This window comes from Ixodes scapularis, unplaced genomic scaffold, assembly GCF_016920785.2.
Source record: "Ixodes scapularis isolate PalLabHiFi unplaced genomic scaffold, ASM1692078v2 PGA_scaffold7__128_contigs__length_106722199, whole genome shotgun sequence".
Classification (NCBI taxonomy): Eukaryota; Metazoa; Arthropoda; class Arachnida; order Ixodida; family Ixodidae; genus Ixodes; species Ixodes scapularis.
Window position 1 is genome coordinate 32150900 of NW_024609882.1, and position 27807 is coordinate 32178706.

Sequence of the window (27807 nt, forward strand, 5' to 3'; positions counted from 1 at the left end):
ACAAACATCACAGATGACATCCTCTGTGCCCTGCCATTCTTCAGCACTGCTGATGTCAAGGCCGTCTTCAGATTAACCGGCTATGTATGTCTAAAATTTGGGTCAATTTCTTCTCTTGTGAGGGATAACTTCTGTCTAGACTTTTTCATTCCACCGTAAGAATGCAGAGCAATAAAAAACTCGCAAGTGTACAAGTCTGTGTTTTGCGGGAAAAAGTCGAAAGCGCGCGAGCCAAATGAGGGCAGTGTTACTGCATAGTGTCCCCATTTGAGGACAAATATAATGAGTGTAAACAAAACAAATGGAGATAAAGTATTTCTAAGTTTTGCTTGCTAATACTTCATTAATGGCTAGAACAATCTGAAAATTATTTTTGTTTCAATGTTTGTCAATACTGGAGGTAAAGAATCATCTACTTTTACGAACTGCTGCTTGGTCATGCTACAAGGTGAGACGAAGCAGTATACCATCTGGATGATCACCGGCAAGTGCTGCCATCTATCAGCCAGCTGGAAAAGCTTTTTCGGTCCTCACTTGAGGACACTATGCCACAAACCCGCGTGTGGACAATATGCGTGAGAGGATTAAGAACAGAAATTCTTGCATGTATACTGTGAAGATGACCCAAAATTACATAAACAGAAAAACACGTTTGAATAGATGTGTAGCTGTATTCTTTCGCGGTGCAGAAACTATTATTTTTTTAATTAATTTTCGTGAGAAATTAAAGCTACAGATGACTGCAATGGAGAGGAGACCACTAGGCCTACCTGTCAACAGACTTGTGATGGCGGGCGACGTCACAACTTGAAGAACCACGCAGAGAAAAATGGCTCAAATTCATGCCGTTTCGGGTTGCCCGGAGGTCTTCAAATGTGTACCTGTCTAATTTCACAATCGTAACTGGCACTATTTATTTTTATACATCAAATATGAAGATTAAAAAATAATAAAACATCATAAAACCCGAAATCAATTATTTTTTTGCAAAATATTGCCGTTTTTTTTATTTGCATCTTTCCTCAATGTTGCATTGTTTGTGTGTGTGTGTGTGTGAAGAGAAAACGGTTGAATCGCATTCCTTTAAACTTGTGGGATTTTTATTTTTTTCTTCCTTCTCGGTGTGATTGCAGCGAGATGAAACACAGTGCTGCAGATGTCCAGAGACTCGTGAGCCTGCAACGGAGCCTCAACGAGCTCACGCGGAATCTCGGGCTTACTCGGCCCCTGATCAGCCTGGTAGAGAACATGGTCAAGCTGGGAAGTCTGTACAACATTGCTGGCATTGAAAAACAGGTGGGTGATGCCACTTATTTTTACGGCGGACCTGTTAAGGGTTAGTTTCCCTAGTTTTGTGTCCAATACCAAACAAATGTCGACACGAAACTACACAAAACTCTGGACAGCTACCGCCAGCGACGGCGGCAACCAGACAGCCAATCTGGTTGCCGCCGTAGCTCATGAATGGCGGCAACCTTTCCAGACTTTCCGTCAAGGTACACGATGGGATGGTGGTCTCCATTGTGTACGTCCAGACTTGTACGTGTTACTGAAAAAAGTAGCCTATTACAATTACAATTACTTCAAAGTAAAGAGTAAGTGATTACAATTACAGCCTCAAGAAAGTAATCGAAAAATTACTCCAAAGTAATTGATTACTTCCCACGTAACTTTTCATAAAACTTTATTTTATTACGGTAGCACATAGACACATTAAATAGGTGTTCCGCATTTATGCCTTTCTTGTCCTCTACACCTTGTTCAGTTTCAGCAGCAGTCGTATCTCGAAGTTTGCGTCGGTCATCCGCCAATGAATCTTGGTGTCATGAACAGAGCTCCTAGTTTCAATTGGCACTGTTGAGGGAGGGATATTATTCGGGAACTAATATTAGGGATAATGACATAATTTCGACAAACCTAATGAAACATACCAAATACGAACTAAGAATATGCAGTTGACTCTCATTAATTCAAACTCCAATAAGTCACAGATTTTAGTTTGAATTATCAGAAGTTTGAATTATCAGAAATTCATCTAAATATGATACTAGACAACATTATGATTTGTTACGTGTATAGCTACTCATACAGAGCAGATTTTTGCCAGTTTCCTCCACATAGGCCTAATTATAAGCAAGTACAGGCATAACACATTGGTGAAAGAAGTGAACTTTGTCTTTGTGGACGTCCAGAACACCGGGTGCAGACTACAGTCTGTAAAACGCATTTAGTGTACGTCGGGTATTGCGAGGATACGGGAATACAGTAGACTCATTAATTCAGAGTCCAAGAAGACATGAACTTTGTTTAAATTATCACAAGTTGGAATTATCAGAAATTCATCTAAAAATTATGCAAGATAAAATTATGGTATGTCATATGAATGACTACACATTCAAAGCAAATATTTTGTGATTTCCTCTCATAGGCCTACTGATCATAAGCAGGTATTTCCATACATAAAACATTTGTGAAATGTATGACATAAGTTTGTTTATCCCTTAAAAATGTTGTTCATTGTGGACTGTTTAGACAGCAGATCACAACTCAAAACAAAATTAGCTTTGTTCATCGTGCCAAGAGGTTGTCTGATGTAGACTATTAAGCAGGGAACACATGAGCAATGAAAACTGGCACCGCGCGGCAGTTTTCATAGCAACTTGCGCGGACGCCGTGACGTTGACCTATGCTATGCCGCCATGTCGCAGCGTCCGCGCAAGTTACCGTACTATGGAAATGTTTGCGTGGTGTTCGCTTTCAGAGCTCATGTGTGCCCGCTTGAGCCCCGTTGAGTGCGCTTCTCACCGAGCACCGGTGCACCGCGGAGAAGCAACACCCGCGGAAGCACGCTTCGCGGGTGTTGCTTCTCTGCAGCGCACCAGTGCTCGGAAAGAAGCGCACTCAACGGGGCCGCGAGAACAAAAAGTATGAATTAAGCGCAGTGATGTGATTGCTGCGCCAATTGCGCCGAATTGTGCCAAGCGGCTAATCTTGCTACATCCTGCTACATTTTGCCAAAATATGGGTATTCTGTGCCAAGCCTGCGCGAAAACACCAATTTCAGTCGCCTTTCAAAACTGAAACTGAACCGAGTGCCGTAATTAAACATGCGTGTGTTATGTGGCACAAGTGGCCGCCGCTTTTACCTTGTTTTCCGGCGTGGCAAGCATGCGCCGCTGGACTGTTTTTTGTCGTATGCTCGACAGTTACATTTTGCACACAATTTTGGGAATCAGTTTGTGACGTAGCAGAGTGGCATGGTTTCGGTTTTGATCGAACAGCTGTTGTCTCCGCTCGCGCGACGAAGCATGCGCAACTGCAAGCCTCCCGAAGTTACTTTCACGTGCTTACGAACATGATTGCACGACAGCAGTACGAGCCGGGATATTGGCAATCCATTGTTTTGCATTTGCTTATTTTTGATGAAAATCTGGCACGTCGGAAACCAGAACAACGGTGGCAAGCGGTTTTTCGGAATCGCTGGGCAATGTCTACAGCACTGTACACTTGTGGGATGTCTCAGCAGTAAAAACACAAGCTGTGAGTTCCGTCACAGCACGTCACTTCAGAACACAACACAAAGTGCCCTTCATTTTTACGGCACTTAAAACAAATGTTTTTATTTTTTTTTAAGAATATCTGCTCTAAAAGCCATTTTTGCTGCTCCGAAACACTGTCTTGGCTGCTGCAAAAATCACTTTTGCTGCTCCAAAGCACTGTTTTGGCTGCTCGGAAAGGTGCTCCAAAATGGCTTAGGCCAATCACATCACTGTAAGCGCAAACATTGTTCGAATTAAGTGGCTTATAAATACAATTAAAACATAGCGGGACAACCAAAATTTTCAAATCTGTTTGAATTAACCGCAAGTATGAAATATCCGAGTTTGAATTATCGCGAGCCTACTGTAGATGTTCGAAAGTGATACCCCCTAAACCGATTGAAAGCTCATAGGAGCATGCTCATGAATTTGAATACAAACTGTTTCTTGGTTAAAAGCTAAAAACAGTCCAAAGACACGGAAAAGAACGAGAAGGTAGACGAACAACAGCACTGCTGGAAATATGCCTTGAAAAGAGAGTGGCCAGTAGAAAACTAGAGCTTGTCACCTAAAGCTGTCGAGTGAAATTTGCTAAGCATCCTAGAAACTAGGGTGTTATAAATAAACATTTTAAAATAGCACAGTAAAATAATCAACATAACAAAAAAGCACGTTACCGTTATGTGCGTCCGCAAGTTGGAGTTGGTCACCCTTGAACATGAAAGAATCCTGAGTAGTGACCGACAAAGCAAACATTTGAATGTCATGAGTGTGAACATAGGTGCAAGCTGAGGCCACGGAGAATCGAGGCCTCATTCTTTCATGATGCTATCACTTCCAATTTATTTATGAACTGCCTAAATCAGGAGAATATTTTTTATTTTTATAACGAGAAGAGCACGTCACCTCCGTCATGTGCAAAAAAAGATATTGTTAATTGGATACGTCAATTTCCTTCTAAGAGAAGTTAAGACCAACAAGATAAAAAAAAAAAAAAAAAGACCGCAGATTAACACTACCTATACTTTGTTTCACCTTACGTACGGGCGCAGGGGATGCTACGAGCACTTGGAGCCAATCCAAGGCCGTGTGGGTGTCACGTGACCTTAGGTGAGGGGGGGGGGGGGGCACAGCGACGCGCGGAAAGCGTATTACGGACTACCTCCAGAGAGCGAGATGAGCTAGGATAGCTTGTAGGGCGTCCGCTGCGTCCGGACGTAAGGTGAAGCGGAGTATAGACCAACACGCGGCTGTGACGTCACGCCTCTGCGGTGGTGCTGTTGTCGCTACGGCGCCTGCGCAGAAGCTTCACCTCACGTGAATTTGGTTTCTGCGCTCGTGCAGTGCCCACAGCTGGTGTCGGCAAACACGGTCTTGTTTGTAGTAGACAGTGTGCCGGTCTATAGAAATCTTCCAGGTGTCGAATCTTTTACAAAAAAAACATCAATGACGGGTTAAGAAAAGTTTACGAGGTATAGAGGAGAAAGCAATGCGCGCAAGCTTGGAGTGGAGAGGAGGTATCACCTCTCTGTTTCGCTTTAGGTCATTTTGGCAAAGAGAGCACAAAGACCTTTCGTGCCGGAGTCAGGCTGAAGACTGAGGTCTCTTTTATTAAAGAAATAAAAGAAAGACCCCTCGGGTACGGGGTGGTCAGGTTATGCGCGAAGCGGGGGAATGGCTCTGCGCAAACTGCGGTTCTCGTTCGCTTTCGGGGACTTTGGAGCTCGCGAGCGTCGGCGACTTTATCTCCCAAGCTTTCGTCTGCTTCTTCCTCTCCAGCTCGCAGATGTTTCTTGACGTGTTGAACGGTTTTGCCCAGAGTCTCGCAAAAGAAAGAAGAAATTGAGAAAAATTGTAATAGGTAATTTTGTAATCGATTACAGCAAGAAAGTAATTGAATTACAAGGATTGTTACTCGTTAAAGGAAGTGACCAAAGCATTACAAAATTACAGTCAAAGGTAATCGATTACTTGTAACGCGTTACATACAAGTCTGTGTACCTCCCCCCCGCGACGCCCAGAGACATTGAAGCGGGTGACTTTTAACGTTGACATTGCACGCCAGGAGGGAAAGTAGTTCAGTTTGTTTATGCTCGAGCGCTTCAGGCTTGCCTGTGTGAACGAACCGACAGCACCCACGACCAGGCAACGGACGTGTATAGACCTCGTCTTCACGAAGAATGTGCCTGCCGTCAGTGTACACCCTATGGCGTTGTATCACAGCGATCACAAGGTCTTGGTCACTGTAGTTACAAAATAAGTAACAACCCCGGATCGTTATATATATGTCTGATTCTTTAATTGTTCAAATAACCAATTTCCCGATCACTCCTTAATGCATACATTTATAAATACTTTATTCCCACCATAGTACAGCTTTGTTGGTCTTCCTTCTTCACCAGAGTGGAAAGACTGACAATTTTTTCTCTGTCGTATGTATTGTGTTTTAGTTTCACATGGTAACGGCTGGCAGTGTAGGTCGTCTTTCCTAAGCTCCATTCAAATTACAGCCTGGAACGTAAACACAATGTATGTTAAAGGGAGGCTGCGGCAATTCTTATGCCTTCATTTTTTTGTTGCAACCTATTCCAGGCTGCCTCCTGATCTCTCTCCTGTACATGCACACATACACAAAGGAACGTTAAGGGAGGACACTACCTAAAAGGGTCAGCTTTTTAACCTTTGGCTTAACATGAATGAAAGTTACAGTATATACTGGCACAGCGGTGTAGACTTTCCATTTTCCCGGGGAAGGGGGGGGGGCAGGGCATCACTGTGTGCGTTATTTTGTTTACATGCCACTACTAGAAGCTTGTTACATGGCACATAAACACCATCTCGGTAAGGATCATGGCCCAAGGGGGGGGGGGGGGGGAAGTTTTTTTGGTTCCTACAAAGTCCGAAAAATCGTGGGAAAGAAATTATAGTCGTTTTTATCAGGAACACACTGACATTGTTTAGGAAAACTATCGTTTGAAAGCTAATGTAATATCCAACGTTTCTCTTCACTAGATATGCTGCAGAATGTCTAAAGAGTGCAGCTGTCAAAACAAAACTTTCAGAAAGTAATTTATTTTATGCTAACATTGCGCTAAAAAATTAAGTACATTTTTTGCCTTTTATGTAGTCGACAAAATCTTAACATCTTTTATAAAGCACACACACAAAGCAAAAAAGCAATTCCAAAGTTGCATTGCCCATTAAATTCTAGTTATGAAAAACAATGAGTGAGCCTTTCCTTTTGTCCCATTACCAAACAATAGTTTTCCTAAAGCGAAATCTATGCCAAAATCTGGAAGGGAGAAAAACGCTTTCAAAAGTGGTCAGACCTCTATATTTTCTTTAGCAACAATGGACCGAAAATAATATATAAAAAAATAACTATGAAGTGTAAACAAGTCAAAACTTTCTGGGAATACCCTCTAGATGTTGGTTAATGTAAATATGGAATTTTTTAAAATAATTTTTTTAATGAAAATGTTTTGTTTTTTGTTTTGTTTTGCTTTGAGCATGGGGTTAAGGGAAAGTCTTAATATCTAGAAACATTTTTTGATAGCCTTCGTGTTAATCAAAGTCACGGAAGAACTTTGTACCCAGACTAGCCCACGGGAGCCACAAAACACTAATCTGGCATTTCTTCCCTTTTCAGACACCTTATCTACAATTTGTTTTTCCTTAGTTGTGTTACGAAGGTTTTTTTATGATACCTATCTTTATTTATGTTTATTTGTGAGCGCTGCACCTCTTTCTCGCCATTTCAGAACGATCGGGGCGTAGCTGAGGGGACGGAATCCAGCCACGAGGACGTCTTCGTGGACAACCTTGAGACCGAGACACTAGAGAAGCAGCAGCGCATGGTCGAGAAGGAAATACTGCGGATACAGAACATGCTCGCCGAGAGCACCACCGTAAGTTGCTGCCTGGAGAGACCCCATGCTCAAAGCATGACGTGACACTTTCTTGGGATATTTCACTCCCCATTCGTTGCACATCTAGTGCACTTATCAAACCCTGCCCCTATTGGGAAGGATCTCCAACCGTTGCTTCCGTAGTGGCCAGGCCTAGAGCTAAAACCACAGTGACAATGTCAGCGACGTGAAGATATTGGCAGCGACCTTTATCTCCAGAGCCCTACAATGCATAAAATGCAGTGTTTTAGAAAGGATTGTTGAAATTTGTTTAGAAGACAAACTCATTTTGGGGAGTGTAGAAGAACCCATATTTTCATCAGTTTAGCCAAGAAACTGACTTGGTGCATAGGCAACGTGACATTATTTTCCCTGGCAAATTTAGCAGGGAACCTCAGTTACTGTATAGGTCACATGACATCAATGTTTCCACCAAATATAGTGGAAAACTGAATTGGGTGCATAGGTCACGTGATGTCAGTTTTCCCCAATAAATTTAGCGTATACACATAATTATTGTATGGGTCTTCCAGTGTCGGGCCACATGAAATCATTTTTCCTGCCAAGTTTAGCGTGAGATGCACGGACGTGCGGACAAATCCTTGGGATTCGGGGAAGGGGGGGGGATTCATGTAAAAGCATTTTACGCTTTAATAATTTGTGATGTTTCTAACATAGCGTTCGGCTGAGGCTTGCATTCACTTGAGAAAGCACCAGTTCAGCGCAAGTCCCAGCCGAACAGTGACACAGCACTATTTGCCTCGAATGGCAACTGAAGGTTGCTCCTCCTTTTCTCGGCATTGATTCAATAAAGCAGCGCGGAAGCTTACAGACCCTTTAGACAACAATGCATGTACCAGGTTGTGTTTGTCTCCTAGTTTTACATGGGTGGCTCAGGCCTGCTAAAATAATACTTAAACTGGAAAAGTTTTTAGCTTAGGGTCAAGGAAATGTTTGAACTGGGGGATTGGCTCCCCCAACTTAAAAATTCTCAGGTGTTCCCCATGGGGTACTCCGGGGACACTGGGGAACCCAGTTTGTGAACCCGTGACATAAAGAATATAGTGCGTGGGCCTCGTGTTGGGTTTAAGCACCAAGCCCCGTGGAAAAACCAGCTGGACAAAGTGCCTCTAAAGTTTTGTGTAAAAAATAATAATTGGTTTATTTTGCTTTCTTTTTGCTTGTTTTTAGTTTGGCAGCCCCTTGAAGGAGGACCTAGAGGTTGAGTTAAAGAGGCTTCAGAAGATTGTGGACAACCTCCTGCTAAGGAAGGGCAGGACATGCCCTAGCCCGGGCCTGCGTTTGGAAGAGGACCGCAACACGGCCTCCACTCCGGAACCCAGACTCAGCCTGGCGTGTGAGTGTTCATGTTCTGTGGTTCACGTCGAAAGTATGAAGACATAGTTACCGATAAAGTGACGAGGGAGGGCGCATCCTTCAAAGGCCTGGCGTCCAGCATGGGCGCATGTTGGACACGGGAGAACTGAAACTCTGCCGTTCTCATATTGTCGGTGACCATACTACCAGACAGTAATATGTGCTCTTTACAAATGCTGCTCGCGTCTCAGGAAGGGAAAGGTTTTCAAGAATAACGTTCTCTCAATTCGTAGGAAATCAGACAACTTTAAAAGCGGTTGGTTCTCGATAACGGAAAAAAATAATTATTGGTTCAATCGCGTGCTGGTTTGATACCGCTTGCTACATGTATCAGAATGGTTTTGCAAGCATGTGGCACTGTTTCATTGACACCGAAGCAACGAGGAATTCGGTCTTTGATTTGCACGTGTGATTTCTAAAGGTAAACCGTGATCGAGCTAATTGTTACGAGTTACTGAAGAGACGTCGTTTTCAAGTTAATGACCTGGATTTTTTTCTCTTTCAGGTGTGCCCGAGCGAAAGCGGCATCAGAAGACCTACTATGAGACAGACTTGGATTCGTGTGTTACCAGTAACCTGGCCCTCTCAAGCCGCCCGTCATCTCTCTACAACATGTCTGGGGTGAGTGAGTGGAATTGGGTTCCAGGCATGGGGGGGAGACACAATGCCACTGAAGGTTCTGATGTGCTAACCTTTCTGAGCTTTTCTGGCTGCTTTTGCATTGATGAAACTATGTATCCTATGTGGCACGTTGCGTGCCTTCTGGTTGCAACACATGGAAATTTTTGGGAACCATGGTTTATGTAACTTTAAGCCATTGGTACTGTACAACAGAACTCACAAATGCACAAGAGAATTCAGAAAGATTAATCTCATTTTTGTACTTCATACAGATTTGATTGGCATCTTTCATTATGAATTGGGTTGCATCAGCTATAGGTGTTTTCAGTGGTTCACTGGTCATTGAGCTACTAATGTACTACTAAAGCAAAATTTACAGACACACAGTTAGTTTTTATAAGTGGGTGTACTACTGCATACAAATGCGGTCACCAAATTCAGATTTGAATTATGGTGTATGTTCTGTCGGTGTGTCTGCAGTTCGTTGATCATCGAACCACTGATATTGTAATAAACTTTACAAACATAATAAGTCTTAAGTGAGTTTCACTCTGGTACCACTAGTACATAGAAATGGGGTTGGTCACCAGCTTCAAATATGAACTGCATACCATCAACTATTTGTATGCCATAGCACTACTAGTGCTAATAATAGAAAATTTATAAGCAAAGTGTTCTTTTCATAAGGGGGTTTCACTCCATTATTTCTACACAGAAATGTGGTCACTACCTTCAGTTTTGAATCACATGCCATCAACTATTGATATGTCATATAGTGCTATAAGTACCACATAGAGCTAGTACTTACCCCTAGTACTACTAGTACTATGTGCAAATATGGTCACCTCCTTCATTTTCGAATCGGATACCATTAACTAGAGCCACACAATAAGCTACACTTCACTCTGTAACGGCACTTACCCATCTTGGGGCTTAAAATCATGGTTGCCAGCTATATGAAGCTGTATCTGAAATTTCAGAAAACGCTTTTTTATCCTTCACAAATGTCTAATGCGACAGAGCAAAACTATATTACATGAGCTTCCTAGTACCGAATCTAATGCCGAGAAAGTCACACTTTTGAATCGAGACGATCGGCAGTTGTTTCTGCCCAGCACTAAGCACCAAGATGGAGGCAACCACAACAATACTGGGAAACAAAGTGCCGATTTGTGTGGCTCTGCTATCAACTATCCATTCCTCATTCTGTCTATCGCTCGTCCAGTCCCAGATGGATGGATTGGAGTCGCCGAGCTTCTCTCCGGAGCCGTCGGATCGCATCGAAGACGACGACAACTCATGTCCTACGCAAGACATGAACGAGGCAGATGACCGGACAAAGAAGTTCTATGGCCTGCTTCCGCGGGACCGGGCCCAGGAAATTCGCACGGTGCGGATTGTGAAACGGGAGTCGGAGAGGAGGCACAAAGGAAAGGACAGGCGCAAGGGTGGTGCATCCGACGACGGAGCTCTCGTCTGGGTCGTGGAGCAGCCGGAGACCTTCTTTCCTCACGAGCAGCAGACGACAGGTGATTCGGACGTTACGATCACTCCTTTGCTGCATTGCCGTTGCGTAGGACCGCTCTGTAAACAAAGACATTCGCTTTTTGTCACCAAATGCAGCTTCAGATCGAGATATTATTCGTGCCACCTCTTTCACTGTACTCCTTGTGTAAAGCGCAGCGGTTGGCTTTCATGCTCGGCAAGGATCTATATGTGCAAGCCTTCTTTGTGACATATGGAGGCTCTGCACAAGGTGTAGGGGTCGACACCCCAATCTATCCTTTTCCGAATTTACGGCTTGAGTGTTTCTTTTTACGATGCAGCACGCAAGTGTCACGGGCAAGTACAAACATTCCTTCAAGCAGCAAAGCCATAGTAGGTGACAGTTTAAGAGTTTAGTGGAAGCTCCTTCAACATCTTCCCACTTTAGCAGAGTCAATATTGGAGAGCAGGTCGCCTCCTTGCCAGCGATCGCTTTGCTAAAGTGGGAAGAGGTGAGAAGATTTTCCCCTTAACTCTTCACCTATCACCCGTCTGTAGGTCCCGTTGGCTCTATTGGGCTATGGTAACCTAGGTTCAGGTTCCAAAACATTGCTTTTGTGCCCATTGCGGCTTACCTCTCGCCCCCAAGTTCATAGAAAGTAGCTTCTCCCCTCCCCATCCTTACTGTGCCCTTTGTTTTTCCCGAGTTTCCCGCCGAGGAATCCTCGAACTGAGACTTTGACAAGAACCACCGGTTTTTCCGAAAGCGCTGGACGTTTCAGTATCTCACCATGTGCTCAATAGAGGCACCAGCTATGTGATTTTCGTCCATAGAAGACACATTCTTGAGTAAATGTTGTTAGTTGTTTGAGTGGCACCTTGGTCGAGCACTGGTCTCTTGATGCTGGGGGCTACGACACCGAGCATGCCGAACTAAACTCAAGAACATGCAGTATAGTTCCAAGCTAGTTACAGTGTAGACTGCATATAATGTATGTCGTGGGAGTCGCAAAAATCCGCACTATAAGCGGTACCGCACTATAACCAAAACATCAATTTTTCAGGCCAAAATACATGCCATGAGACAACTTACCTTTGTAAAAGAATTTATTTTATGTTAGATGAAAAATAAAGCTTAGTTTGAGGAAAGTCTTTATTTCACCAGACTAGTACACTTCTCTCTCAAGTGTGTCACACATTTTGAAAGAAATGAGCGACTTTTGCCTGGCGCAGCCTTTTAACGGCATCGCGGGTTGCGGACGGACGTTGCGAGCGTTCAGGATTGGTAACCCTAATCACTTTTCTCCGGAGATGAAAATGCGTGAAAATTCGCATCCTTCATACGGTACGCGCCAGTAATACCTTGAGCTTGAGCACATGCATGAAATGCGCCAAATAAGAAATCCAGGCGATGTTCAAGAACACAAATGCTTAGAAATCACCACTGTAGTCGAAGTAAGCAAACACGACGACACGGGCGTTTCTGCCGTCGTGGCCCCGCCACGACATCGCCGCACGAGTAGGTGGATCTTCCCTTCTGGTACGTGCTAGGTTATCATAGCTACACACAACGAAAATTCACAGTCAAGGATACCGCTTTTACGCGGAACAATTAGATGAACGCCGTCTACGACGACGATCACAACCGACGCCATGTTTGCGGATAGAAGCAGCCGGCCTGTGACCGGCATGCAACGCGCGCGAACACTTCTCCTCGACCTGCGATTGGTCTGTCGTTGCGGTTGTTTGTTTCCAACGCAGCGGAGCAGGGTGTAAGATAGACAGGTGGGGAAACGAGAGCCAAATGAGCGACCGGATTGTGTCACCCCTCGGTTTTCTCTTTTTCTGTGGCGCCATCTATGTGGAGCACCGCAAACTCTCACTTTGGGTGGGCGACCGGTGGCGACCGGCTAAACTGACGGAGATGATTTCTCGTGGATTTTCAATGGAGGACTGTCATGCTCTCGGTTTATTTTGCGCACTCTCCCATAAAGTTCCGTGCAAATCCGATTCAAATCTTTTTCTTCTCGCCACAGCGCCATCTGTCGCAAATCGGGGGTACCCGCAAGCAGACGAGTACACAATCCGGTCGCGGCGCTGCAGTAGGCTTCTATTGGCCGTTTCCCCACCTGTCTATCTTACACCCTGCAGCGGAGGGACGCACGCACGTAAACGACACGTGCGTGCGTCCCTCCGTCGCTATGGCAACTGAAGCCTCTCTCTTTGCTTCTCCCCGTTTCTTCGAGCAACCTCCTTGCCCCGCGAGTGCCGCTTGCGGCTCACGCCGTCAGTGCCGCTATCTAGTGTCGCACAGGGAAGCGTGCTCGCTGCTCCGGTCGTCGGCGCGATTGGCGGGCTGTGCCAGAAACCGCACTATAACCGGTATTTCCCTTCGCGCGCCTGCATTTTAAGCGGTATGTAATTACATGGAGTTCTATGGGAGGCGAACCGGTGGTTTAAAGAAACCGCGTTATACCCGGTCCTGCACTATAAGCGGTTACGTTGTAAGTGGTCTATACTGTACTGACCTCCTAGTACCATGACTCTGCTAAAACTTTTTCGGCTGAATGTTACACCCTATTTAAAACGTTTGGCGTATTTCATACCACTTCTATACAGACTTTCTTTCTTTTTGCTTTAATCCCGGTGGAATTAACAGAAATAAGTTTGGCACAGGTAAAGTATTAAAAAGTTTCTAAGGTTGCAAAAGCTACACCAAGTGAAGTGAAACTTGCCATTTTTTTATTTATTACCAATCAGTGGATCCATCTAAGTGGCGGTTTTTTGTTGCAGAATCTATGTCGAACCTTGAAACAAGTTGCCCAGGCGGCAGCTACGTCTCACCATACGAGACAAAGGTGACGCAGTTTCATCCTTTTGCATCTTTTCAAACACGACAACGAAACCCTTGGCTCTAATGACATTTGTATATTTGTATCAAACATTCGCGTGTACCCCTGCAAAAATAGAAACAAGAACTTTGTTCAAATTATGTTCTGGCTTATGATTCCAACAATAATAGAAAAGATGGAGTTTTGGTGTTTGTGACGAAGGGCACGCACTACACTAGAACCTCATTGATACATTCCCGGTTCATGCTTTCTCGAGTGAGGGCACGGGAAACATCCCATAGGGTTGCACTGTTTTTTTTTCCGGTTCGTACGGTTACGGATAACACGATTTCCCGGAGAGTATGCTAAATATTCTGTCATATATCGATCGGATTATATATTTTTTGGCAATCAACATCGCACTCGCGTAATCAGAGCTCCCAACATCCGGTCTTGAGAAACGAGCGCCGAGCAGTCGTCCTCAGGGGCATGAAACACGGCGCGCATGTGCGGAGCGATCCGCCCACTGATAACGCACTTGGTGTATCTATTGTTCTCCGTAACTTCTGAGAGCCGTCCGGGTGGACAAGGCCGTTTTGATTGTATAATTACAGAACACACGGTGTGGTTTTACTGTCTTAGCTCATTATTCAATTAGTCAAACAATCTTTCCCATAAAATAATAACAAAGGATTCCAAGTACATATTTTACATATATCGATTGCAAATTTGGCGGCTTGGGCGAGAACCTCAGCACTCTTCGCCGGCATTCTTGGCTGTTGGTGGTTAGCGTCCGCACCGCTTCGTCGGTGTACTAACCGCTTGTAACAACAACGTGTCCATCTGAGGCTGTCACTCACATTTTTCTCGTCGAGTGAGAATGCTGGCGAAAGTGGCGCGAATACTGTCATAAAGAGCAACCGAAGCAGCAGCGTAAAAATTGAAACCGATATACGGCTGTCTACCAATCGAGCTTCGCCCGTGCGAGCGCATGTTTACTTCAGTTGTCAACAACGGAGCAGTATGTTCGCTTATGGCTTTTCAAGCGTTTCTAAAGTAGACACGTGATTATGGGTCACTCTTGGTAACTCCAGCAAGCACTTTGAGGCATTGTTCGGAGTGTTGAAAGCACCGATTGCAAGAGTGCGCTAGAGTAACTCTAGACTAGGACGTACAAGGGAATAGTAGCATTAGTAGTAAATGAATGAATCTGGCATTTCTTTGTTTGTTTCTTTGTGTTGGTTCAGCTCCGGTTGCTTTATCAAGTTTCGCCAACGCTTTGGCAGCTTTGATCTCGCATTCCAGCCCAAGCCTGTGCCATCTCATATCGCTATTTTTCCTTTGTCGTGTGGGCTCGTTTTGTTCTGCGAGCGATGCCATCGCAGAACTGCTTGCTTTTTCTTGTGTGTGTGTTTGTGTGTGCTTAGAAGGGGAAAGTTCAGATGGTATGTTTTCCCGAGTAATACGTTTTTTTCATCACAGTTTCTTCAAAACGTATCAATGAGGTTCTACTGTTTAGTACTCTGTCTCAACTTTTTACCGGAATGCAGAGGATGCTACGAACCTGCGAAGTCGATCCAATGCTGGACAAATGTCACATGACCTTTGAGAAGGGCATGTAGTCACGTGATACAGTGCAATCCACTTATAACGATGCCCCATGTAACAATATAGCGCTTAGAACAATCAGTTTCTAGCGGACCATGCATTTTGCATGGGCTATCCAGTCCAGATACAACGAGAATCGGTTACGACAGTTGCATTTTTGGGTTTTCTCAATATCATTATAAGTGGATGCACTGTACATTCATAGCACTGGATTGGCTTGGAGTGCTGATAGCATCCACTGCGGTTCGTCGTACGGTGAAAGGGAGTATAGCTCACATGCTTAGTAATTCTTATTGCTTGAAAATATTGTTGTTGGCAATGAAGTGGAGCGAAGTGGTATAATAGACCCTTTTCAAAATTCAATCTGGCAGCTTTGATCACTATTATCATCTCAATGTGTGGCATCTGCGCCAAACAAATACACAAAGTAAAAGAAGGAGCTCCGTAAGTGTATTATTTCCGAATGTGGTCCTATCAATCTCTTGGCACAGATTTGGTTCTAAAGCCTTTTGATGGCGAAAATTTAATTAAGGTGCTGTTTTGTATTGGGCAGTTCTTATGTTCAAATCGTTGAAACTGAGACAAATCAAAGAATTATAAGGCGACCAAAGAACCAATTTTTATATGCCATTAACGTACAAAAGTTACAGTGACCAACGAAATGCTGTTTCAAGACCACCGTTAGTTTCTCGAAAGTGAAGTGCTTTTTGGTCCAGCAGACCTCACTGAGTTTTGCAGAGGCTCTATTACAAGTAATCTCTGGTTTTGTTTTTCAGAAGGAGCATGGCAGCGCCAGTCAGGAGGACCGGAGCACGAGCTCGTCGTCGTCGGACAGTTTAACGGGATGCCGGCGAGCGCCTGGGAAGAATGACTCCCGACGCAACAAGCGGAGGCACTACACCATATCGGGAAGCCACCCTTTCTTGGACCAGCATTCGCCTTCCAAAATGGTTGGTTTCCTGTTTGCACGAAGCCCTCCCAGTTCTAAAGTTTTCAAAATACCGGGTGTTCTCGAGAAAAAAAAAACTGTTTTTCGGCCCACGTGAATAAACTATGCATCGCAAAAAGCTGAAACTCCATGAGAATGTGACGCTATAGCGGTTAATATAGAATGCGAAAGTTTGAGAATGTGATGCTACCTGGATAAGTGATAAAAGAGAAAGGCCAAGTCTTTCTACGGGCCAACGTCCACCGAAACCTAACATCGTCCAAATGAGAAATGACGGTGTGGGTGACTTTAGGATCTATTTCAGTGAAAAACACTTGCCAGTAAGAAAAATAACAATATTCTCGTTCTTGCTGCCAAGTGTTCTTCCTTGAAATAAATCCTGAGGGCCCCCACACTGTCATTCCTTGTTTTCGTGATATCAGGCTTAGGTGGATGTCGGCAGTGCTCTTACCAGGAATTTTTTTAGGGGGGGAGGGGGGCGTGTATTATTTGTTGGCTGGGATGTTTATGACTTGGAGCCTTAGGGTGCTAAGGAGGGGAAGGGTGGTAAAAATGCACGTATACATTATAGGGTCGGCTGGATTTCAGGTGGGGGGAGCGGAGGGGCTGAAGCCCCATAAGCCCCTTCTCCCCTTTGGCTATGCCACTGGCCATTGGCTCATAAAAAAAATGTGGTCTTTCTCTTCTGATCCAGGTGACATCATGTTCTGAGACTTTCGCATTTGATCCCAAACGCTACCGTCACATTCTCGTGGAGCGTCAACTTCCTGCGATGCATAGTTTATTTACGTAGGCCAAAGAAACATGCTTTTTTTTTTTTTTTTCGTAAGAACACACAGTACTTTCTGCGGAGACACAGGGGTTGAGCGGTGAGAGAGATGATATGGAGCTTGCAGGGCGAAAGAGGGCTCCAGGTTTTCCACCGAATACAAGCATAGGTGTAATCAAAAGGAGGCAAAGGCAATACCGGTGGCAAAAGTGTTTACAAAAGGGGGTGCGTGAACACCCTTTTTCTGAGATATATCGGAAAAGGGACATATCGCGATGTTTGGTCACATTTTTAATAAAGGAAAAGGTTACGCATGATCGTAGTTTTGGGTTTTCTAGAATGCTTAGGACTTGTAGATTGAGAGCATGCGTTTTCAAATGAGACTTTACGCTATATGTCTTCTGTTACAATGAAGTAGTATTGCATTTTCTTCTCTTATGTATGTCATACACATTGTCAATTACCTACCTATCCGTCGCCACTTGTGGCCCCCTCCTCTCCTCCTTTTCTTTTTACTTCATAACGCGCTCTAAGTCTTCTTGCATACATTCTTGATTCCTATGTTGACGCAATGTTCTCCGCTTTCCACTGTAGCCCGCTTGCCTGCGTTCCCGTGACGATATGGACATGGAGCGCTGCCTACGAACTGTGAACACCCCCGACATTGTCCGGTCCACCATCAAGAAGTCTGACGTGTACGACGAGCAGACGATTGACATGCAGGTGAATGGGGCTGATTCTTGAAACTGTAATCCTCGATGACAGTATCATCTCATTTGTAACTTCTTTCCTCACAGTGCAATTCAGTAACAGCCAGCCTCATCTGTAACAAGCTACTATCGTAACAAGTAACGGTTGTGAAAAGTGCTTGTAGATGAAGCACAGTGATGTGATTGCTGCACCAAACTGTGCCAAAGTGCTTGGCCAATTACATCCTGCTACATTTGACCAGAATCTGAGGAATTTGCACCAAAATTGTGCCAGTACTCAATTTTGCTTTAATAATACTGCAAATGTAATGGCTCAGGCCTCGCTACCCGGCCGGTTCGTTACGATAGGCTCGTGCAAGTTTTCAGAGCTTTCACTTATCGACTCAAATAACATACTATTCGATTTGATTTCGTATCAAACTCTATATTTTTCGTTTCACAATTCTTGTATTCGTTTCACAATAATTCTCGTGTTGGTGGTCTGTTCTGGTGGGTTATGTAGCAGTTTTGTTGAGTGCACTTCTCACCGTGCGCTGGTGTTCTACAGTGAAGCGACAACCGCAAAGTAAGCGTCTCACGCTTTTGCGTGCCGTGCTTTGCCGCAGCGCAACCTCGTGCTAAGGGGAAAGCACTCCTCCAGAGCGGGCGGCTCGTATATATACTATGCTGCGATATCCTGGCGGTATTTTTTTCCAATTCAAGATTTCGCAAAGATACTTTGGTATTGCAAGAAGATTTAAATGAACCCTTCCGTAGGTTTATTTTTTATGCCAATTCTTGTTTAGTTATCACTTTTATACGGGGTTTGTAATTTTAATTCATGCAAACTTTTTAAAAATAGGGGGTGAGAATTAGACGAGTCCTGTCTTCACCATATATTTATCAAGCTCGACAGACATTAGAAAAGGGGATAATAATCACGGTAGGTTGACTAATTAACTAAACTATCTTGGTTAGCTTTCTTTAGAAGCTAGTCCAATTTAAAGAATTTGCAAAAGGTAATGGTTTTTGAGATTTAATCGATTGATTTTCGCCTAATTTAAGAGTTGTGCTCAAATAGTGTTGCAAGCCCTGCCTAAAATGACGCTTGGAAAAGTGACGACATCATTTCAATCATGGCATCACTATATTGTCAGCATCTTCTTGGTGGGTGTGCCAACGAAGAAAGTGACGACGTCACTGTGGGCAGGGCTTTATGTGCTCTTTTCGAGCGCAATTTTTAAATAGTGCAAGAAAGTGTGAAATGATTGATTAATATTTAGAAATGCATTACCTTTTTGCAAATTCTTTAAATTGATCTGGCCTCGCCTGCTTATTCCAACTGATACAAAAAGCAAGAGTGTAGTAAAGGAGCTCCTTAGAAACATGCGGACTGGGGACGCCAACCTCGATTCAAGTTCAACAATAGTAATTGCCATCAGTACTGCAATTGTAACATGATACCTAAAGCCAGTAACTAAAAAGTGAATTAACAAATTTTAGTTAATTAGGTAGTTAACTTTGCATAACGATTATCCCCTCATCTAATGTCTGCCAAGCCTGATAAATACATGGTGAAGACGGTGCTCGTCCAACTCTTACTCTTTTTTCTTAAATCTGTTCTAATAAAAGTTATACCCTGTATAGGAGGGATTAAATTGGAACTAAATTAGAAGGAGCAGAGAATGACAGCTTGGGAGGTACCTTAACGAGTTTGGTGGGATTGTTTTAAGAAGGCATATGAATAGTTGACATGCCAATTTTGGTTATGAACTTCTACATATAAAATGTAATTGACATTCATAATCAAATGACAAAAACTTTGTCTTGTTCTATCCGAATTAAGAATCACAGTTTTCTAACAACCTCTAGAACTTGACGGAAACAAATTTGGCTGCTCAAAATTATTGTGCTCTAGCATTATGTCAGTGGGATTCTGTACCTAAGATTCATAGCAGTTTGTGCTGTCATCATCGGTCACCCTCTTGTTACCGTTGCTGGTGCTTCTGCACGCAACTAAACATCTAGTTCCAGTCTTGAGGGAATCGCTTCTGCTGGGGGTGCAGTCGATGCTAACGAAAGGTTGCACATATGTGAGGAGGCAATGTAGGCATTACCTTTTAGTTGTATTACACGAATCTGAACATGATATTTGCAATGGTATGAATTTAAATGAAGTGTGCACTTACGCGCCAAAAGTTATTTTTGCTACTCTGAAATGGACCTTCGGCTGCTTCAAGAACTCTCGAAATTGGCTCTTAAACCCCCCAGGTCACGTGACCCCCGAAGGTCACGTGGCCCCTCCCCGAGGTCACGTGGCCCCTCCCCGAGGTCATGTGACCCCCCTCCCCCGAAGTCACGTGACACCCCCCCTTCCCCGAGGTCACGTGACCCCCTCCCCCCAAGGTTTAAAACATATCTACCGACTATACTTACTTAACTGACATATTTTGCGAAAGCTTCATAGTTGGTTAAAATGGTCTCAAGGTAGTCCCAAGGTTTCTATCAATGCAGCAAGCCTGTAGCACCTGCTGCATGATTTTGAAATGGTGTGTAGCTTCCTTACGCCCTTTTTTGCACATTTTGCATTATCTCTGTAAAGATTGGCCTACCTGAGAAGATCTTGATACCGGAGCGCTACATCGAAGAGGAGTCCGAGAATGTTTCGGCGGTTGAGCAGCTCCGGAGGAGTCTGAAAGCGGCCAACATTCGCAAAATGCTCACGGAGACCGTTGGGTAAGTTGCATTTAAGCAGTATATAGTCGGCGGATAATCTGCAAATGTGAAAATCCTCTTCTTCATTTTTGTTTTTTTCTTTGGGAGAAGTTAGAGCCAGTTAGAAAAGGGCAGCTATGGATGCGGCAGAACGACTGCCAAACAGTTCTCTTACATCTTTCCGAGCCGTCCTTCAAAATAACTTTGTGTACGGGTTTGGTGAATGCTTAATGCTTGGCAGTGTACCGACTTCCGCAGTGTGAAGGTGCCTTCATCTTTGCGATACAGACAAGCACAAGCTCGCACTGGGATTCTGAGCTTGTGAACATCATGCACGGCCTGTCAATGGAGGGCACCTCTGTCACTCCCAATGTTGTTATTGTCGGCGACTGGTTAAGAATTAAGCTTAAGCTCCTCCCTCGTCCTTCCACTATTGCCGAGCGACTGCTGGAGAGGAGGTGACCTCCTCTAGAGCATTTGCTCTGCTAAAGTGGAAAGAGGTGGGAGGAGCTTCTACTTTACTTTTAACCTGTCACCAACTATAGCGCATTATCATTCGTTGCTCTTCTTTTAATATATTGCGGAAATGGGCTTTCAGTATGCTCCCTAGAAAAGTGAATATGTGTCTTTGTTCATAAAAAAAGGTAGACCTAGAGTTTTCCATGTTTTGCAGCTTTTTAGGCTGGTACATTAGCAGCACCTCTCTATTTTGAAGACTGATATTAGTAATGATTGCATATGGTGAAGCAAAGTAGTATGCTTGTAGTAGTAGTGATACTGATGTATCAAAGCTGTTTTCCTGACCAAGCTGACTTTACTCTAGAAAAGTTTGTGTAGTTTCATCTAGAGTAACTGTGTCGTTACTCTAGAACAGAGGTCTCCGAACTTTTCGGCTAAGAAGCCGGATTAGGAATCTGTCACAGTCTCGAGCGCCGGAATAAAGAAGCAATTATAAATGAGGAAAAACTAAATAAAGAATACTATACAAGCATTTAAATGCAGAAATTAATGTAATAGGAAGTATTAAAAAAAATACTAGGGTGGATGAAGAGGTACGCCAATTTCAATTTCAATATATTTATCTGTGACATTACATCAAGAAAAAAATTTTAAGAATGCTAGTTTTATATTCTGTGACCAGAGCCCTGCAGTTATGAGGGGTAAGCTATCTTTTGGTGTTCTTGTAATAATAGCAAATCATACCAAAAATAAGGAGTGCGTTATCTTTTAGGAATCGGTTATTATTCTCTGGATATTACGGCTAGTTTGTTCTGGCTCACTCTTTTCATAAACGCTCGCGTACGTCGCAATCTGCGACCCCAGGTACGAAGACCTCGACGCCAGGGGTTCTCTCGAGGCCGTCCGGTCGCAGGTGGGGGAAGAGAAGAGGCGGCGGGCCCACCTGCTGGCCCTCAGCCACACCATTGCCAAGGAAGTCATGGAGAGGAGCAAGATGGTGGCAGGTCAGTGGACATCCCCAGTTGCTACCCGGAACGATTGAGGCCAGCAAACGGTCTCTTTCGCCCCTCCCCGTAACGTTGTCGCACCGGAACGGCGCCAACTCGGCGGTTGGGTCCAAGCCCGACAATGGCCATCTTTTGATGCCAATTAGACGCAAGGCCCGGCCGAACGCCGACGTAGGGATCTTGTCCAATCTACGTTTGCGATCGGAGCGCGTCGACGTCGAAATTCTGGTGCACAGGGTTTGTTTATTGTAGGGAGCGTCGGCTACACTCAGTTTAGCCGTAGCACGAGGGCCGGTTCACGCACTTGGGACTGCTTACAACGGCATGCCTTAAAACCTTTTTTAAAAAAATGTTTGCGCTTCATTTTTCTTGTGTGTGGCTCGAAAAGTTCTGACAGTGCCATAAATAACTGTTTCTCGTAGACGGCACATACATTTGGCCTCGCGAATGCCGCGAGACCTTTGTTGTGGTGAAATTTATTTCCGGGGTCTCCTCGTAGGTGGCGCCGGCATGCCACTGCATTCTTTCGTCGGAAAAGATAGCAAGAACTCGATCGTAAGCCGAGGCACGCGCACAAATGGGCCTTGCGTGTGCAATGCCAGATCCCAAAGTGGTGACCGTGTACTACTACACCCCATTTCCTCGTAACCTGGCAGACGGCGGAAGCTACGGCCCCAGTAGATCAATCAGAATGTCAAACAAGGTGCAAGACAGCGCGACGCCAGAGTGTGCTCCCCCTGCGGAGAACCGTCCTGCACCTCGTTCCGTCACTCCAATTGGCCCGAGAGGGCCGTGGCATTCGGTCTTTGCCAAGTCATACTGAAACGGGGCGTACTAGTGGCAGTACTAACCATAATAATCCCTGGAGAGGGGGGGGGGGGACAAGGCAGACAAAAGAAAAACAGTAATCTCCAAACACAGCTAGGTGACTGGTGCGTGACTGAAAAAAATCCGCCTGATCCTGGTATCTAACCAGGGACCTCTCCATTGTCCCCCCCTTTCAGGGATTATTATTGTTATTCTTGTCCAGCTCACTTGAACCTTCGCATTAATTGTATTATCATTGTATAGTACTAGTAGCCTTTGTGGTGTGCTTGCATTGAGATGGATCAGGTGAGCAATGGTATTTTGGAAGACGAGAAATGGGCCGCACATAGTGCTCCTCTTGGGTTTTGGTACTGTGGGTTGCGCACGCTACACGGCTTTATTTTAAGCATACTCAGCCAATTTTTTTTTTCCCCAAAATCGAATGAGCGGTATAGCTTAAGAATTAACACTGCATGTAGAGCTGTTTATGTAACTAGTGGTCCAAATCAAATGAAATTAACTTAACTTATTGGCCTTTCCTGTCTGACTACAAGCATATATATACTTGGTTTTGATGTCGCCTAATTAGTTTTGGTAATATTTAAAGTTTTATTTGCAACAATTATGGGAAGGATCAAAAAGACAAATCGAAATACTGAAATGAGAAAATAAACATATCTCAGTGAACTAAAAGGTCTGTGCAATCCAATAGGGTATAAATGAGAGCTCTAAAATGCTTTATAAGCTTTTTGTTTCTTTTTATGACACTTTTGTGTTTTTTGGTTTTAAAGTTATTTATTGGGAAAAGTATGAAAGGTATCTAAAAATACCTGGTGCCATATTTAAAATATTCATACCCTTTATTGGATACCTCGCTCATACACCTACCAGAGAAAGAAAACATGAAGATTGAATGTGTGAAAGTGGAGATGTGACTCCCATAAAATAGCGAAGTGTGCAAATAGTTCAAGCTGAAGAAAACAGCAAAATACATGCACAGACCCATTTTACAATGTTCTCGAGCCAATATTTAAGAAAGAGAGACACTTATTGCACAAAAAGAGTCTGGGACAAGACGATCAGTGCCCGTCAGTCTTCAAAAACACAATTTAAAAAATGTGCTCTTTTCATTTCTTCATTCAAAAAGCAGTGTCTCCTCTTAACTGAATGAGTGCTGGCTGAGGTTAAGATAAGCTAGCCAAGTGCTGGACTTGGACCAAGTCTTGGTCCGAATGGGGCACATTTATGTTCCTGCAGGGAGCAACGTGGCAATGGATGCAGTTTTGTGAAAAGAAGCATATAGTAACGTGTTAGAAACATTGGCTGCATGTTTCTCGCCTCGAAGTGACATTTTTGATCACACTGCACATCTGCTTGAGTGGGGATACACGGTAGTGTTACAACTTGCACTGCTACAGGCATCTTTTCGTGGGAAATCAGTATTCGGTCAATGCAAATGCGAAAATTGAAATACATCTTAAAAGCATCCTTTTGGGTTGTGTTCCACATCTTATTCAAGTAGATTCGAGTTACTCCCATGGGTCACATCGCACGCTAACGCAAGGGGGGTTTCAAAAGTCAAGGTCATGGCTTTGCGGTAGCGACTGTGGTTTGACCGTATCCGGTAAATGAAGGAAGGTCTGATAAAACTTCTCACCTTCTGACTGGCGGCCACTCACAACTCTATGACAAATGCACGTTGTGGGAACCTCCCTGTAGCGAGTAATTTTTGGCTGTGTCGATTCTGCATACAGCGTGTAATCGAGTATGCACTGCAGTTTTATTTGGGTATGCACTGTACAAACGACACTGGCACCCTAAAGGTGCCAGCTATGCGACACTAGCACACACACTTTCGTTAGAGGTTGTATATAATGTGCACGTAACAAAATGTTTTCGGTTTTTTTTTTTCTTGTTTTTGTTTGGTTATAAGCATGGAATGATTTTTCTGCCTTGTTTTCTTTCAGCGCATGTGAGCTACCAGGAAAACACGTAGCCCGCTTTCCCATCGTCGCTCTCACGACCACTGTCGCAGAAAAAAAAAGAAAAGAAAAAAAATATTCCAACGGGGTGGGGATTTTTGCTTGGCCTGCACTTGGTTTTTGTGCGGGCCTGTCGGGTTGTGTGTAGTTTGTCATTCCTCCACTTCGTTTTGTTGTGGACGCCATGGGCCGATGACACTGCCCCCTTCCGTTTTCATGTTTCCTACGTCTTCACGCTTTTTTTGGTTTTTGGCGGCTCCATTAGTTTTGGTGGAGACCGTTTTTGGTTGTTTTATTCACTGTCTCCGATCAGCGAGATGCGTTTGAGATTGCCGTTTTAGGCTGAAACACGAGAGTATTTTGCTTCTTTTCTGGTAGCTTACTGAGGTGTTCGTTGCATGTGCATTTTACCCTTTCTTCATCATTATTTGATGTGGCAGTTGACTTTGCATTTTATTTTTATTTGGGCTAGACCCATTATCTTGAACATCATTTCGGAGGAAACGGTTTTTGTTCCTCCGTGTGGAAGCCGCTTTTTTTGGCATTGTGGTACTTAAGTGCGGTGCCAGTACTATATCTGCTCAAAGTTGCATCGCCCCGTTGTGACTAACCATTTTGTAGCGCACTCTAGAAGTACACGTGCTCTCGAGTGTTAACCATATCCCTTTTGTTTCTTTGTGTATATGCTGTGCCTTAGCATTAACATTAATGGAGGAATTTGGTGGTTAAGTGTCACTACTCTCCCCCAGAGTTTCCCACATGTCTTTGGCCTAGCTTGCACTTGCTCACTCTGGGGAGAATGCTCCAGGTTCACCTGGGACAACCACTCGAATTCAGTTAATAAGTGTATCTCAAGTTATGCTGGCAGGTTTCTTCTCTTTATATGGAAGGAAAAAATGTCACTGCATATGTGGCATTCCAAAGGTATTATATTTTTTATGCCCTCTGCATGCAGCAGATTTTACAGTGGCATTCTTATTATTGTTTTGTGCAATCCAAGCGAGGATCAGTATTTGTGCACACCCGCGTTTTCTTTCGTTGCCTCACGGGAAAGTGCAAAGGATGGAGACAAAGAAAAAGAAGAGATTGTAAAAGGTTCACATCAAAGCGTCACACTACTTAACACTGTTTCTCATCAAATGTGCATCAGATTACCTTAGTGCGAGACACTTGCATATGCAGGGATGCAATAATGTGCTGCTTTGCTTTTTAACCCTCGTTAGTTATGCAGTTTGGCATAACTGTGCTTAAAGACCGACACACGACTTCCATTTTCTGCTGGGAGGGTAACCTTCTTTGTATGCTCCTCTCCTAAGGTGGGTAGAAGATGAAGGGAAAGAAGGAAGGAAGCAAGCAAAAAATGCAAAGCATGTGTCAGTCTTTAAGGTGCATCTGTAATGAGTTGCTAAACTAATTCTTTCACAAAGCTGATACTATAGTACTTTTTTTTTTCTCTAATTTGAGGGAGATTTATGTTTTATTCGCCCTGCACTGTATTCACGACAGGCAGCTTTCGCACATCAAGGCAGTCCCATAGCCACTGCGTGTATTGTAGCTGCGTGTGATATTTTTGGCCATATCTCGCCCCCCGATTGGCTCCCATAACTTGCCAGTGTATACCATGTTTTTATAAGGCAAATGTACTTATTTTGAGTTTTGGATATGTGCATCTCGTTCCTTGGAGGATGCACGTTCTTAGCTCTTGCGGGCAATGTTAATGTGGCCTGTAGTTAGTTAATACTCAAACTAACAAGGCTTTATCAGCAAGGATTTATCTGTCTAGTAGTTGCAGAATGCTGCAACACATTGAAATTGGAAGCAATGTTTCACAACAAAGCTCTAACTTGGGAACTTGTGGGAAGAGAAAAGAAAATAAAGGTTTGACCCTTTTTTTATTTCTGTCTGGAAACAGCTTGACAGTTGTCCCTGTGTTTTTGATTATCCTCTTTCTGCGTACTAATAATAAAAGTGGCGATTGTATCTTTACCACAGGCAGTTAAAGAGACTCAAGGACAGAGTTAGCATACCTTAGAGTCAAGAAATGTGCACTAGGAATGGAACATCTCAACTCTTGAACATACCTTTGTTTGCTTTCTCCTGCGACCTAACCAGCGGCGTCAGAACGGGAGGAGGAGGGGTGGGGGAAAGGGAAGGAAGGGGAGAGGGAGGGAGGAGGGGGAAAAAGGGAGGAAGGAAGGGAGGTGGATCTTTCACGCCATCTTCTGAGACATTTTGGGCGTTTCTAGTAAACAATTGGGGGGTCGTGTGGAAAGTTTTAAACCCCCTTTCCCTCCCTCCCTCCCTCCCTCCAGCCCTCCCTCCTGTCCCCCGGTCTCCCAAACACTTCTGATGCCACTGCCAGGCATATTTTCAAGAAATTTGTTGCCGTTATATATATTTTTTTTTAGCTTAATTAAGCTTTTAAGTGTTGACTATGCTATAATTTGACCGAATCCCCCCCCCCCCCCCTTTGTGTAATATCCAGAAATGGACCTTTAAGGACCTCTAAGGTATTATGAATAAATAAATAAACACAATAATATTGGGCTGGCTATGTGCTAAAACTTGCAAGGTAAAGGGTATATTAAAAATGGCGATAGGGCTTTTTACGGCAAGAGATCACCCGCAGAAATAATCTCAAATGTTAGCCGGCCTTCATATCTTGAAAGAAAAAAGCTCATTTGCCAAACTAGCACTGTTTCCGAAGCAAAACAACTGATACTGAAACCACATGACAGCCATGCTACTAGCATTCTTCCCGTCTACTAATCTTTTTTTTGAGACACCCGTTACACAGTATCCCCTGCATACATCTTGGTTCTTTTATGTGAATGGTCATTCTGTTCCTTATGTTATGCCTCAAGCACATTTAGAGAGCTAGTTTCAAGCACCTTGAAAAAGATCAATGGAAACTGATTTTTTTTTTAAGTGTGTTCCACATATTTCCTGCATCAAAGAATCTCAGCTTGATAAAAAAAATAAAAAAGCAGGTATGTGTAATGTTCTGTGCACAAAAACGTTATTATATCCTGTTTGGGAGAATGGTATTCCTCGTATTGTT

At 43.8% G+C, this 27807-nt stretch overlaps 2 protein-coding genes across 2 annotated transcripts in view; both read left to right on the forward strand.

Annotated features, from left to right (window-relative positions):
- The window catches only part of LOC8025501, a 51084-nt gene extending 24421 nt beyond the window's left edge, over nucleotides 1-26663 (forward strand). Inside the window, exons 13-23 of the mRNA XM_029975664.3 lie at nucleotides 1134-1296; nucleotides 7301-7447; nucleotides 8639-8804; nucleotides 9330-9445; nucleotides 10671-10974; nucleotides 13724-13788; nucleotides 16146-16319; nucleotides 17682-17810; nucleotides 20379-20512; nucleotides 21815-21954; nucleotides 24732-26663. Of these exons, the coding sequence (XP_029831524.2) occupies nucleotides 1134-1296; nucleotides 7301-7447; nucleotides 8639-8804; nucleotides 9330-9445; nucleotides 10671-10974; nucleotides 13724-13788; nucleotides 16146-16319; nucleotides 17682-17810; nucleotides 20379-20512; nucleotides 21815-21954; nucleotides 24732-24760 (1567 nt within the window). The 3' untranslated portion in view covers nucleotides 24761-26663. The remainder of the gene's footprint in view (nucleotides 1-1133; nucleotides 1297-7300; nucleotides 7448-8638; nucleotides 8805-9329; nucleotides 9446-10670; nucleotides 10975-13723; nucleotides 13789-16145; nucleotides 16320-17681; nucleotides 17811-20378; nucleotides 20513-21814; nucleotides 21955-24731) is intronic.
- On the forward strand, nucleotides 24780-26663 carry LOC121833350. The gene has a single exon (XM_042286572.1). It carries the CDS (start codon nucleotides 25430-25432, stop codon nucleotides 25904-25906), a length of 477 nt encoding a protein of 158 aa, XP_042142506.1. The 5' UTR covers nucleotides 24780-25429; the 3' UTR covers nucleotides 25907-26663.
- Nucleotides 26664-27807: the final 1144 nt, after the last annotated feature.